The sequence below is a fragment of the Sphaerodactylus townsendi genome, linkage group LG03 (genome assembly GCF_021028975.2).
Source record: "Sphaerodactylus townsendi isolate TG3544 linkage group LG03, MPM_Stown_v2.3, whole genome shotgun sequence".
Classification (NCBI taxonomy): domain Eukaryota; kingdom Metazoa; phylum Chordata; class Lepidosauria; order Squamata; family Sphaerodactylidae; genus Sphaerodactylus; species Sphaerodactylus townsendi.
In genome coordinates this window covers 11,087,367-11,100,356 of record NC_059427.1, presented here as the reverse complement: position 1 = coordinate 11,100,356, position 12,990 = coordinate 11,087,367, and the positions used below count along the sequence as shown (strand labels likewise).

Here is a 12,990-nt window from a genome sequence, read left to right as displayed (position 1 = left end):
CGTGGACTTGATTTCCTTCTCATTCTGTTTCAGGAAAAAACCACAGGAGAGAAGCAAAAGATGGTAGCCAAGTTCAGGCAACTGCATTCATTTCTGGAGGAACGAGAGAAACTCCTGCTGGTGCAGACGGAAAAAGTGGAGGAGACGATCGCAAGAAACAGGGACCAGGAGCTGGCCAAAATCTCTGAGGAACTCTCCTCTCTTGAAAGCCTCATCCGGGAGATGGAGGAGAAGTGTCAGCTGCCGGCTGGCCAATTCCTCCAGGTAAGAGGGTGGCAGGAACAGCTCAGACTACCTTTTGGGAGGGAGGCTGCCTCCAAACCTATTCGGTGCCTCTGTCACTTGGGCAGAAAGCAAACAAACCCAGTTCGTGTTGCTGGCAAGAGCCCCCTTTGCTGTACAGACCCCCCTTTCCCCGCTGAGCCATGTTACAACACTGCATGGAAAATGAAAATGCACTTTAAAAAGGTAAAAATTGACAGAATGTGGGTCTTCTTTTCTCCATCCCTGCATCTGCCTCCTCCCCATCAGAAGGCTTTTTTCCAGGCTTTAAAGAAAAGGGCAATAGCTAGATTGTTCTAATGTGTAACAGTATAATGATCGGTTGCACTAATTCTTAGCTTTTATTTTAAAAGCAGTGAAGCACAGGCTGCATGTTTCCGGTTATAACTCTGCAACAAGGATTAAATACTTCATTTACCAAAAAGAAAAAGAAAGAAAGCTGAGGCCCAGTGTGTTGTTACAATGCCAGTGTAATCTAGCTTTTTGTAAAAGCCTAGGATATGCCCTCTAGTGGCAAGAAGAGGAGTATCAGTGACACGGGGCTGAAGCAAAAAATGTTGCTGGGAATGGCTCTGTGACCATTTCCCCACTTTTCCTTCTATCACCTTCGCTGTGCGCTACTCATTGCGCGCGTCATTTCTTGCACGCTCACGGGGTCATCAGAAGGCGCCGTTTTGAGGAGCGCCAGGAGCGCCGTGCAGAGCACGGGGTCATCAGAAGGCGCCGTTTTGAGGAGCGCCAGGAATGACACACACAGAGGGGGCGCGAGAGCGGCAGTGTCGGGGTGGCTGCGTTGTCGCCACCCCTGCAGTGGGGAGTGCCGCGGGACCCCGCGCTACTTGGCCAGAGTAGCGTTAAGCAGAAGGTAAGTGGGGAAAGGCCCTGCGTCCACAGGTGGCCGTGAGAACTAGCCACCCTAAAGTGAGGGCTTCCTGCTTTCCATGTGAGGAAAAATCCCTACATGAATGCAGCCACTGTTGAATAGTCAAACCAGATCATTCAGCTCTGCTGCAAAATAGCTTCACTTTGCCTGCGGATACAATCCTCATGAAGATTTTCTGCTGATGCACCTCAGTCTTTGAGTGGAGTCTTCTACTGACTGAGAGCAGGTGGACTCTAATCTGGAGAACAGGGTTTGATTCCCCTCTCCTCCATATGAAAGGTGGACCATTATCTGGTGAACCAGATTGGTTTCCCCCTTCCTACATTTCTGCTGGATGACCTTGGGCTAGTCACAGTTCTCTCAGAACTCCCTCAGCCCCACCTAGCTCACAAGATGTCTATTGTCGAAGGCTTTCACGGCCGGAATCGCTGGGGTGCTGTGTGGTTCCCGGGCTGTATGGCCGTGTCCTAGCAGCATTCTCTCCTGACGTTTCGCCTGCATCTGTGGCTGGCATCTTCAGAGGATTAGATGCAGGCGAAACTTCAGGAGAGAATGCTGCTAGGACACGGCCATACAGCCCGGGAACCACACAGCACCCTACTCACAAGATGTCTGTTGTAGAGAGAGGAAAGCAAAGGAATTTGTAAACCCCCTTGAGTCTCCTTACAGGAGAAAAAGGGAGGTATTAATCCCAAATCCTCTTCTTTCCATGTAAAAATCAAAGTAGAATTGTAATTTCACCCGCCACATGCTGGACCGTCTTTGTTTTAGAATGCTCCAAGTTCTGTTAAATAGGCACTAGAACCAAAGTGCAGCATTCTAAAACAAAGATGGTACAACATGTGCCAGATGAAGTTACAATTCTGCTTTGATCTTTACATGGAAAAGAGTATGTTTGGATACACAAAAAGGGCCAGAGTGCAGAATTGTCCAGGTTCTGAGGGATCTTTCTGGTGTGGCCTTTTAGGAAGTATTGAGATCTTTCTTTTCTCTCTCTCTCTCTCTGCCTTTCTTCTTTAGGATGCCAGGAGCACCCTGAAGAGGTAAGTGGATCTTTCATATTAATCTTCTTAATGCTGTGAGGGGTCATAGAGTTGGAAAAGATCCCCAATGGCCATCAAGTCCAACCCCCTGCCATGCAAGAACACACAATCAAAGCACCTCCCGCCATGTTCATCCAGCCTCTGTTTAAAAACCTCCAAAGAAAGAGACTTCACAATTCTCCAAGGCAGTGAATTCCACTCAGGCTACCTTTTAGGTCTGGAGAGCCTGTAAAGATCATGGTCCTTCCGAATGGTGGCTGAGGGCCCCATCAGGTGTGACTAAGATTGTGGATCTCCATCAGTGGCAAATAGCTTATACACAGACTTGAGTCAGCAGGAAATTGTGAAGTGAGCTGGCATTGTGGGGTGGGGTCTGGACTGACTCCTGATTCCTTCCACTCTCCCTCAGCCTCACTCTTGAGAACGTAAGCGGAGCCTGCTGAATGAGACCAGCGGTCCATTGAGTCCAGCATCCTGTTTCTCACAGGGGCCAACTAATGCCCCTGGAAGGCTAATAAACAAGGCTCAGAGGCCGAGACCTTTCCCTGCATCCTAGCAATGCTATTCCTACCTCACTGCTGCCATTTTTCATGGCAAAACAGCTCCCATGAAGGGAGTTACTGCCCACTTTTGATGCTTCATACGCACAGAATATTCCACGTGGAGCAGCAAAAAAGGAGAAGTACCTCCCAATGCAGTTTCAGCATGGGAAAATGGCTAGTGGGCTGACAGAAGCCCCTCCTTTCTCTGTGTTAGTGTTCTGAGCCCAAACAGGGCCTGTTGAATTTTGAAATAGGCATTCCCCACAGCTGCTGTGTGACTTCAGGGTCTCAGGAGCTACAGCGAAGTGGATTTTGTCCTTCCAAGAGCCCCGCATCTTGCTGGCATAGTGTAGTGGTTAAGAGTGGCAGATTCTAATCTGGAGAACCAGCTTTGTTTCCCCCACTCGTACACATGAAGCCTGCTGGTCACAGTTCTCTCAGGACTCTCTCAGCCGCACCTACCTCACAAGGTGCCTTTTATGGGATGGGGATGGGAAGGAGTTTATAAGCCGCTTTGAGATTCCTGAAGGTAGAGAAAAGCAGGGCATAGAAACTTCCTCTTTTTTCTCTTCATTTAGCCTCAGCCTTCGTCTCTAGGCTTTCTGCCGATTCCTTCCTCTGTTTTTCTGATCCCTGGGGGCGGTGTGTGTGTGTGTGTGTTTCTGAATGTTATGGGTGGAACCTTGACAGTATTTTTCTCCAGGTATGAAGAAAAGGAGGCATTTAAGAATCCAGCGGCTTTTCCTCTTGCACTGAAGTGGAGCATACGGAGCATTTCAGATTTAAATTCCCTTTTGAAGGGCATCATGAAACAATGCAAAGGTAATGCACATACAATCGTAAGAAAAGCCGTTTTGGATCAGACCAAGGCCTATCAGTTCCAGCAGTCTGTTCACACAGTGGCCACCCAGGGGTCTCTAAGAAGCCCACAAGCAAGACGGCTGCAGAAGATTAATCCTGCCTGTTTTCCAGAGAAACAAATATACCGTATATACTCGCGTATAAGCCGAGTTTTTCAGCCCCGTTTTAAGGCTGAAAAATGCCCCCTCGGCTTATACGCGAGTCACCACTTACCAGCAATCACAAGCCGCTTGTTGCTGCCCTCCCCGGAGAGCGAAGGGGAAACCCCTGCAGCCTGCGGGCTTTTCAGGCCTCTGCCGAGGCTGGGGGCAGGCTGGGACAACCTCCGTGCGGCTGCACAAGCTGCTTGTTGCTGCCCTCCTTGGAGGGTGAAGGGGGAACCCTGAGGCACCCCGGATGGCTGGGCTTCCCCAAACCCCAGCTGGGAGGCAGAGGGAGCTCCTTATTTGGGCAGTGACTCCCCCTGGCTGGCTGGGCTTCCTCAAACCCCAACCGAGGTACCACTGTATCTATTTTATTTTATTGGTATCTATTTATTTTTGAAATTTGCCAGTAGCTGCTGCATTTCCCACCCTCGGCTTATACGCGAGTCCATAAGGTTTCCCAGGTTTTGGTGATAAAATTCGGTGCCTCGACTTATACACGGGTCAGCTTATACACGAGTATATACGGTAATAGGCATACTTTCCTGATACTGGAGAAAATAGGCATGCATTGTGACTAGTATCCAGTTTGAGCCTTACACTGCTCTCCTCTCCTCTATTTCATCCTCACAACGGAGAGAGGGGGAGGAGAGGGAGGGGTGGCATGCAAGGGAGGGGAGGAACGGGGAGGGGGTCGGCATCTGGACCTGGCCCACCCACCCTAGTGGAGGGAGGAAGAGGAGAGTGAGGGGTGGCATGTAAGGGAGGGGAGTGAGTGAGGGGTGGCATGCAAGAGAGAGGAGGGGAAGGGAGGGGTATTCTCTGTCCTCCATGAACATGTCCACTCCCCTCTTAAAGCTTTCCAAGCAGGTGGCCAACACCGAATAATGGGCCAGGGGGTTCCACAATTTAACTATGTGTTGTGCGGCCAGAACAATGGATGTGAACTGCAGGTGGGTGGAGAGCGCCTCCTGCAGGGCACAGAGATCTACTTTGCCCCGAGAACTTCTAACAACCCTGTTGATTAAAAACCCTTAAAACCTGGCTTTCAGTCTAGGTGTTCCTGTGCTGCCTACAGCAATGCTAATGAGATGTAAATTTCTACAGAAACCTCTTCTCACCCTTTGCCTTCTGGAGTGCGCACCCCTTAACCTAAACTATGTTTATTATATTAAATGTAAAGATTAACCCTTACCTGCTTCTTGCAGAGATTCTCAACTCGCTTGGCTGCTTCTCTTCATGGACTCATGGTGGCTCTCCTCTTGCAGAGCTGCCTCACTTGCAACTAGTCCCAAATATTTGCTGCAGGGATTTCGGACAGGACATTAGGTTGGGCCAGGCGTGTTTTAATATGCTTTAGGCTGCTTATATCCGGGTCCCCAGCCTTTCTGAGTCTGCAACCACATTTGAAATTCCGATACAAAGTATGGTGGGCACAGGGGTGCTGTGTAGTTTCTTTGCTGTATGGTCATGTTCTAGTAGCATTTTCCCCTGATGTTTGGCCTGAGGATCTGATGGTAGCAAAGCAAGTATATATATATACTCCACTGGCTTTGCTACCATCAGATCCTCTGAAGATGCCAGCCACAGATGCAGGCGAAACGTCAGGAGAAAATGCTACTAGAACACGGCCATACAGCCCGGAAACCACACAACACCCCAGTGATTCCGGCTGTGAAAGCCTTCGACAATATATGGTGGGCACAGCCACAAAATGGCTTCTGCAGCACCCCTTCAGTCACACAGTGAAGATTCTTGTGCTGTGTAGGCAGATGTTGCTGAATCAATATTCTGCTGCTCACCTTCTGTACCTTTGCTTCCTCAGACGCTCTGAATTTTGGACTTCACATGCAGAAAGGTACATTTTTCTTCATAAACCAGCTATTAACTAAACAGTATCCCTTTACAATTGGGGTTTTTCTACTTGGTATTTTCCCACTGATAAGATCACCTTGATGCTCTTGTTTTGTTCCTCAATATTTCTTCCTCCCGTCATCTGCTAGTCCTTTTCTGTTTTGAGGAGGTCTGTCAAGGTGAACTCTGAGGGAATGAACACTGTGGGGGAGATTCAGCCTATTCGCACCAGTTCGGTAGAGCCGGTAGCTAATTTTTTTGTCTAGTTCAGAGAACTGGTTGTGATCCCACCACTGAGTCCTTTGGAACCAGTTGTTAAATTATTTGAATCCCACCACTGCCCCCTCCTTTCACCTACCTGCCGCCATACTGGAATGATGGGAGAAGGTTGGTGGGCATCAAAATCCTCCTCATGAGAGGCACAGACCAGGTTGGGAATCCACTTTCTCTAAGGGTGATTCTGCATGTGTCAAGTAAAATGGATTAAGGCCCTTTTAAAAGTGTTTTTTTGGGGGGGGGGGAGTTCCCACAAAACTTCCCTCCCCAAATGCTGCTAACCCGTTTTAGTGGCCAGAACCCAAGTAAAATAAAAGTTACTAATTTAGCAATCACTAATTTAATTTCCACCTCTAACCCGGGTTGTAAACACTTCCTGCTCACCTGTGTGAACTATGGCAAGCAGGAAGCATTCAATCACCACCCCCTTCCCTCCACCATTTTGGTGGGTCCCCTCGGTTGCTGCCATTAGAGTGGATACTCTAGGTGGCCACCATTCCATGCAGGTAGGTGGGCAGGAATTATCGGGTGGGGGGATTCTCAGCTGTGTGGTTCTGTGCGAACCATGTTGCCTCCTGCCTCTAGGATCCCAGCTATCTCAACTGGCCCCTTCTCCCACCATGCAAACAGTGTCAGAGGCAGCAGAAACGGATACCATGAGCCTGTGTTGTCTGTGTGGAATCGGCCTAAGTTTCCCTATTTGCTTTCCAGGTTTTCCTCAGTTTCAAGCAGAGGTGGGATCCAACCACTTCTCACCACTTCTCTAGAAGTGGTTACTAATTTTTTCTGAGTGCCGAGAAGGGGTTACTAAAGCAACCTCCCTGCCCAATAGGGACTGGAGGTGCATGTGTGTGGCGGCGCCACTGTTTGAATCCCACCACCACCAGAACCTGTTATTAAAATTTTTGGATCCCACCAAGGTGTTATAAACGACGTACTGGATCCCTCCACGCTTTTAAAAAAGAAGCTGTGCTTGTGGAATATCAGTATATAAAGCCAGAAGGCTAGACTGCCCAGGTGTTGTTTTCCAGCTGTTTACACACAATTTGTGTTTGATGTTTGGGGGAAGAGGTGGAAATGTATGTCTTTACTCACAACACTGCTCTTCAGCTCAGTCTGCTGCCTACCTGGCTGTTATTTGAATGCACACTTTTCAGAAGTAGGAGGCTGTCTCCTGGGTATATTTTATAGTAAACTGAGACAGAATTAAGGCAGTGTTTTTTAGCACTATCACAATGGCCCTAATAGATGACCTAGCACCTTGTAGACTCAAAAAGCTAGAACCTGAGGCAGGCCTACATAGGCATAGTTCCCAATGTGTGCCTGCACAGAAGACACTCGATGAACAGCAATTTCGATGAACAGCTAAGTGTGACCCTGTCTTCTTTGCTCTCACAAGGTTCCATGTTTCAGATAGGACATGGTAAGACACAGGCTGGGTTCCCGTGGGTTTAATTGTGCATTTTATCTTCCTTTTCTGGAAGTGCACAGAAAGACTGCTCTGCCTTTTAATAGGCCAGGAGAAGGCAGCAGTGTCTGGGAGTCCAAGGGCGTTTCCCCACTTACCTCGACCAAAGGTTGCTGCGCGCAACTCCCAGCGCGCGTCATTTCTGGCGCGATCTTGAGGAGCACCAGGAATGATGTGCGCTGAGGGGGCGCGACAGCGGCAGTGTCGGGCGGCTGCATTGTCGCCGCCCCTGTAGTGGGGAGTGCCACGGGACCCTACGCTACTTGGGGAGAGTAGCGCGCAGCAGCAGGTAAGTGGGGAAACGACCCAAGAAAAGGTTACAGAGGTGGGAGGAGGCCATGATGGGCAGGAGAAGGATACAGAACAGGCCATTGGGAGAAATCTCCCAGCTGAAAATGCCTCTCATCTTCTCATTTCCCCCCCAACAGCAAATGTGACTCTGGATCCAAACACAGCTCATCCCAAACTCATCCTGTCCGAGAACTGGAAAAGGGTGAGACGAGGAGAAAAAGATCAAGCTCTGCCTGACATTCCAGAGAGATTCGAGATGTATGGTGTTGTACTGGGCTGTGAGGGATTCACAGAAGGCCGCTATTTCTGGGAAGTCCTTGTGGGAAGCGAGGAAAGATGGGCTTTGGGGGTGGCCAGAAAGTCTGTGGAGAGGAAGATGGAAGTTACCTTCAGTCCTGAGAATGGGATCTTCGCCGTTGGGAAGTGGTTGGGCAGATACGGGGCTTTCATAAAAGGCTATTACCCTCCCCTGACCCTGAGTGGGGAGCTGAGGCGGATCCGAGTGTTTCTGAACTACGCTGGGGGTCGAGTGGCCTTTTTCGACGCTGACCGAGCAGCTCTTCTCTTCCAGTTTTCTGGAGCCTCCTTCCATGGAGAGACCCTCCTGCCTTTCTTTTGGGTGTATGAAAAAGGCAGCTTCAAACTCTATTCTTAAAACGATCTCTTCACACCAGGAGCATCAATAAGAAAATATTGTTTACCAAGAGCTCCCATTTTAAGTCCTTTAATGGCAGCTCCAGGATCCCACTTACCAAAACTCTGAAGTAAAATGGAGAGTTTTTTCCTCCATTTCTGAACATTCACCTTTTTCCATTGTTATCTTATTTCTGAAACTGACAGTAACGCATTTCACTTTATAAAATATAACAGGCTGATTGTAAACTGACCCCCTGCCCTTCCTTAAGTCTCCTCTAGTCTAAGGTGATCAGATTGTCAGGAGCAGCAGTGGCGTAGGAGGTTAAGAGCTCATGTATCTAATCTGGAGGAACCGGGTTTGATTCCCAGCTCTGCCGCCTGAGCTGTGGAGGCTCATCTGGGGAATTCAGATTAGCCTGTACACTCCCACACACGCCAGCTGGGTGACCTTGGGCTAGTCACAGCTTCTCGAAGCTATCTCAGCCCCACCTACCTCACAGGGTGTTTGTTGTGAGGGGGGGAAGGGCAAGGAGATTGTAAGCCCCTTTGAGTCTCCTACAGGAGAGAAAGGGGGGATATAAATCCAAAACTTCTCTTTTTAAACCAGGACGGGGGCGCGCGCATGCGCGTAGCCGCAGGAGCGCACTGCCTTTTGGGGCACTCCCTGGTTTCCCGCCCTGTGACAGGGTGGGAAAAGGGGAGCACCCCAGAAGGCAAAATCGGGACAATTAAAAAACCCAGTGGGACAGATCGGTTTAAGGCGGGACTGTCCCACCAAAAGCGGGACATCTGGTCACCTTACTCTAGTCTCCATTCCTCTGAAGCACAAGAGGGTCAACTGAAAAGTTAGAGGAAGAAGATGCCCTGCAAATTTAGGCTAATATTCTGTACTTTTCCTTTTCTTAGCTTCATAAAGCACACCCGCATGTTAGATTTTGCCTCTGTTCAACAATAGCCTTTCTGAAGGGCCTTGAAGATCCTCTCCCTGTCAAGGTTTCTGCATTCATAACAGTGATTTATTTTATTTTTAAAATCTGATTATTTGACTTATATCCTTCCCTACCTCCGTAGGGCTCTGGGCAGTGAACAACATTGATATAAACAACAAGCATCAATAGTCATCTCAGGTCGACAAGCGACAATAACATAGCACTACAAAATAGCAAAAACTTCAATATCAGTATTATATAACATAACTGCACAGAATAACGATATAAAAATTATAGCTAACATATCAATAGGTAAACATTACACATAGAAGAAAATCAGTAAACATAACATAGTAGCATAACATCATTAACAGCATCATAACTTCATTTAACATCATTAACAAAAATATCAGACCACACCATGAAAATAACCTGAATACACAAGATGGTGACTTCCAGTACATTCCAACAATCAAACTACAGACCATAATGACCATAATCACCCAAGGCTAACCAACCGAGCAGTTCATAATATTGTCAGTACACTAACTAAGCCTAGTAACTAACCTGTGTAAGAAGCAATGATATTACTAAGCCTGGTACTTAAGCTCCCCATGACTAATAAAAGGAAACACTTCTTCACGCAACGTGTGATTGGTGTTTGGAATATGCTGCCACAGGAGGTGGTGATGGCCACTAACCTGGATAGCTTTAAAAGGGGCTTGGACAGATTTATGGAGGAGAAGTCGATCTATGGCTACCAATCTTGATCCTCCTTGATCTGAGGTTGCAAATGCCTTAGCAGACCAGGTGCTCGGGAGCAGCAGCAGCAGAAGGCCATTGCTTTCACATCCTGCACGTGAGCTCCCAAAGGCACCTGGTGGGCCACTGTGAGTAGCAGAGTGCTGGACTAGATGGACTCTGGTCTGATCCAGCTGGCTTGTTCTTATGTTTTTATGTTCTAATATCTACCACTAACGCTATTAACTACAAACAGTTAAACTGTCTAGAACAATCCATATAAATAACACAGTATAAGATCACTAAACAGCTGTAAAAACCTGACCCCCTTTCACAGTCTGCATCTTCAGTAGGTAATAGCACTCACTAAACTCCATCCTCGGCAGAGTATAACATTCTAGTGGGAAGAGCCACCATCCCACCACCACTGCCATGTTCTAATTGAGACACACCCAGCCTCTGCGTGTTCCGTGGGGACCCCTGTCACTGGCCCCCACTGCTGCATGGGATCCTCCAACGATGAACAGATGCACTGTCACTGCCAGTGGGCCGCCACTGCCTCCATGAGCCAGAACGGCATCGCTGTAGTTGTTGTTGTTAATTACTGAGCTCCTAACTAGCGGATCCGCTCCGGGCGCCATCTTCTGATCAAAAAGATGTTATTTTTATGATAAAATTATGTTAAAAGCTTAAACTGTGCTTCCTTGAATTTTTGTTTTACTTGCAGAGGGGGTATATTGCCATCCATGTACAACTGCTGTGTACATGCTGTGCCATCCATGTACAAAAGTGCCATCCATATACATGACACTTGGCAGAGTACAGAAAAAAACAGGTCCCTTCCCTGAGGAACTTGCAACGTAGCCTTTGGCATGGGGGACCGGAGGAAGGAGGCTGCAGGGGTAGACGGGAAAAATATACCTTCATTCCAGCTTCTGTAGTGTAATGAGACTTTGTGGTTGTGTAACCTCAGCTGGTGGGTTCTGTGGGGCAGAACGTGGAATGAGTTTGCAACAACAAATTTTTAAAAACAAAATGGTTTGCTTAACATATAACATATAACATCAACATTTAACATCACACTACAAGGTCCTGTTCAGGTTGCATTTCCAAGTCCTTATGTTTACAGTCTACTGATACTGCCAAGTCCACTTCTTCTTTGCAAGTGGGTTGGCTCCTGAAGACTCCAAGGGCTTGATGAACAGGATTCAACATGATGAAAGTTTCCAGGAGAACTCTCACCCATTACAAACATAAAAAGAAGCCCTGAAACAATAAACTCCAACATTTACAACATAGCAGAAATAAACTACCACCTTCCCAGTAGTTCCCAACAATATTGCAGTTTACCTTAACAAGGTGTTAAGGGCTTATACAACCAAGGTCCGAGTCTGGTAGCCTTGTCTCCTCCAACTACATGAGCTCTGCAGCTTTCTCCTGCCTTGGGTCTCCACCCCTTTCTGGGTCAACCCATTCTGAGCATGGGGGTTACAGTTGGGCCAAAGAGTTCCAAAAAAAGGGGAGGACCTTCAGGGAAGGAAGTGAGAGAGGAGGTGTCACACAAGAGTTGTTGGGAGGCAGTTTCAAGCATCGGTGGCAGGAAGAGAGGAGGTGGTGGTGGGCTCAGGGAGTGTGTGGAAGCAAAGGGCATGGTGGTACACACAACCCCCCCCCCCCAACAAGAACAAAGTCTGTGTAGTGCTTTTTAGTATTTAACTTGGCACAAAACACAATACACAACACTTTCGTACTAACCACAGGACCTCATCGGCCTGAATGTTCCAAAAGATGGTGGAAGGCAGATTTCTGAGGCTGTGGTATGAAGATCTGATCTATCCTCTGAGGGGGTGCAGGCAGACCAAGAGCTTCGCCTTGTTACTGACGTCAGCAGAGGTGGGATCCAGCAGGTTCTCACCAGTTCCCGAGAGTGGGTTACTAATTATTTGTGTGTGCCCAGAGGGGGTTACCAATTGGGTCCTCTTTTCCATCTGCCACGCCCTCCGAGAGGCATCCTGCCTTTGAACGTGAAGGTTCCATATAGCAATTGCGACTAATAATGTCACTCCCTGAACTGGGTTAATCCCTTTCAGGTACTGCAATGCATTGATTCTCAGCCTTTTGTACCTTTTATCTCACCAGTCTCTATCAAAGAACCTGTGTGTTTCACCATTGCTGTGTTCAGATTTGTGAGTTGGGGCATTTTCTATAATGTGATGATGATCTAGAAATGACCTGATGCAAAAAAATTTTTGGGGTCGTGGTGGGGTGGCTGCCCATGGGGGGGCGGCATCCAACTCAGTTTTTGCCCAGGGCTCAGGTTTGCCTAGGTATGCCTCTGCCCCCTTTGCTGGCGGGGGGGCGGGGGCTGGCGAGGGAACCTGTTACTAAAATTTTTGGATCCCACCACTGGACGTAAAGTTATTTCACGGCACAATCCCTGAGAAGCTGCATTCAGTGTAGTCTATTATTTTAGTGAAAAATAGAAACCACCTTAAGTCCTGTCAAGAAACTGGTCCTTTAAGCATTTTCTTGTTTAGAAGCAGCTTTGGATTGAGGTCTAAAAAGATTGAAATCTCTCTTGGATGAAATTCAGCAAGCTGAATGTGTACTCTTCCTCTTACAGCTAGTAAGACGCTCTTCTCTTACAAGATGACGTCAAACTTAGGTGTAATGGCCATGAATAATTGTGTGAGTATAATGATACTGAGAAAGACAGTGATGAGGAGAACGACCTTTGCGACTCTGGTCACGACTTGTAGAACCTGTTAAACAGTTTTTCATGGTAAATAAATAGCATAGTTTCTATAAGAAGTATTTTCCAGTGTGAAAAGTTACAAATTCTTTCATATAAACCCACAAAAAGAGCATTTGTAACAGAATTAACAGGATAGCAGACGTTATCTCCGATATGATTAACTACATTGAAATATTGTTAATTACTTTTTTTGTTCCTTTCTATGTTTAACAAAAAAGGCCCAAGTAAATTTTTCATAGGACTACTCTGATAGGAATTATAGCCTGGAAGGCAAATGAATGTCCAT

At 47.4% G+C, this 12,990-nt stretch overlaps 1 protein-coding gene across 1 annotated transcript in view; it reads left to right on the top strand.

Moving 5' to 3' along the window:
- LOC125428646 (E3 ubiquitin-protein ligase TRIM7-like) overlaps nt 1-8,686 on the top strand; it is a 178,791-nt gene extending 170,105 nt beyond the window's left edge. Inside the window, exons 8-12 of the mRNA XM_048489111.1 lie at nt 34-264; nt 2,186-2,208; nt 3,454-3,572; nt 5,580-5,612; nt 7,781-8,686. Of these exons, the coding sequence (XP_048345068.1) occupies nt 34-264; nt 2,186-2,208; nt 3,454-3,572; nt 5,580-5,612; nt 7,781-8,298 (924 nt within the window). The 3' untranslated portion in view covers nt 8,299-8,686. The remainder of the gene's footprint in view (nt 1-33; nt 265-2,185; nt 2,209-3,453; nt 3,573-5,579; nt 5,613-7,780) is intronic.
- The last annotated feature ends 4,304 nt before the right edge of the window (nt 8,687-12,990 follow it).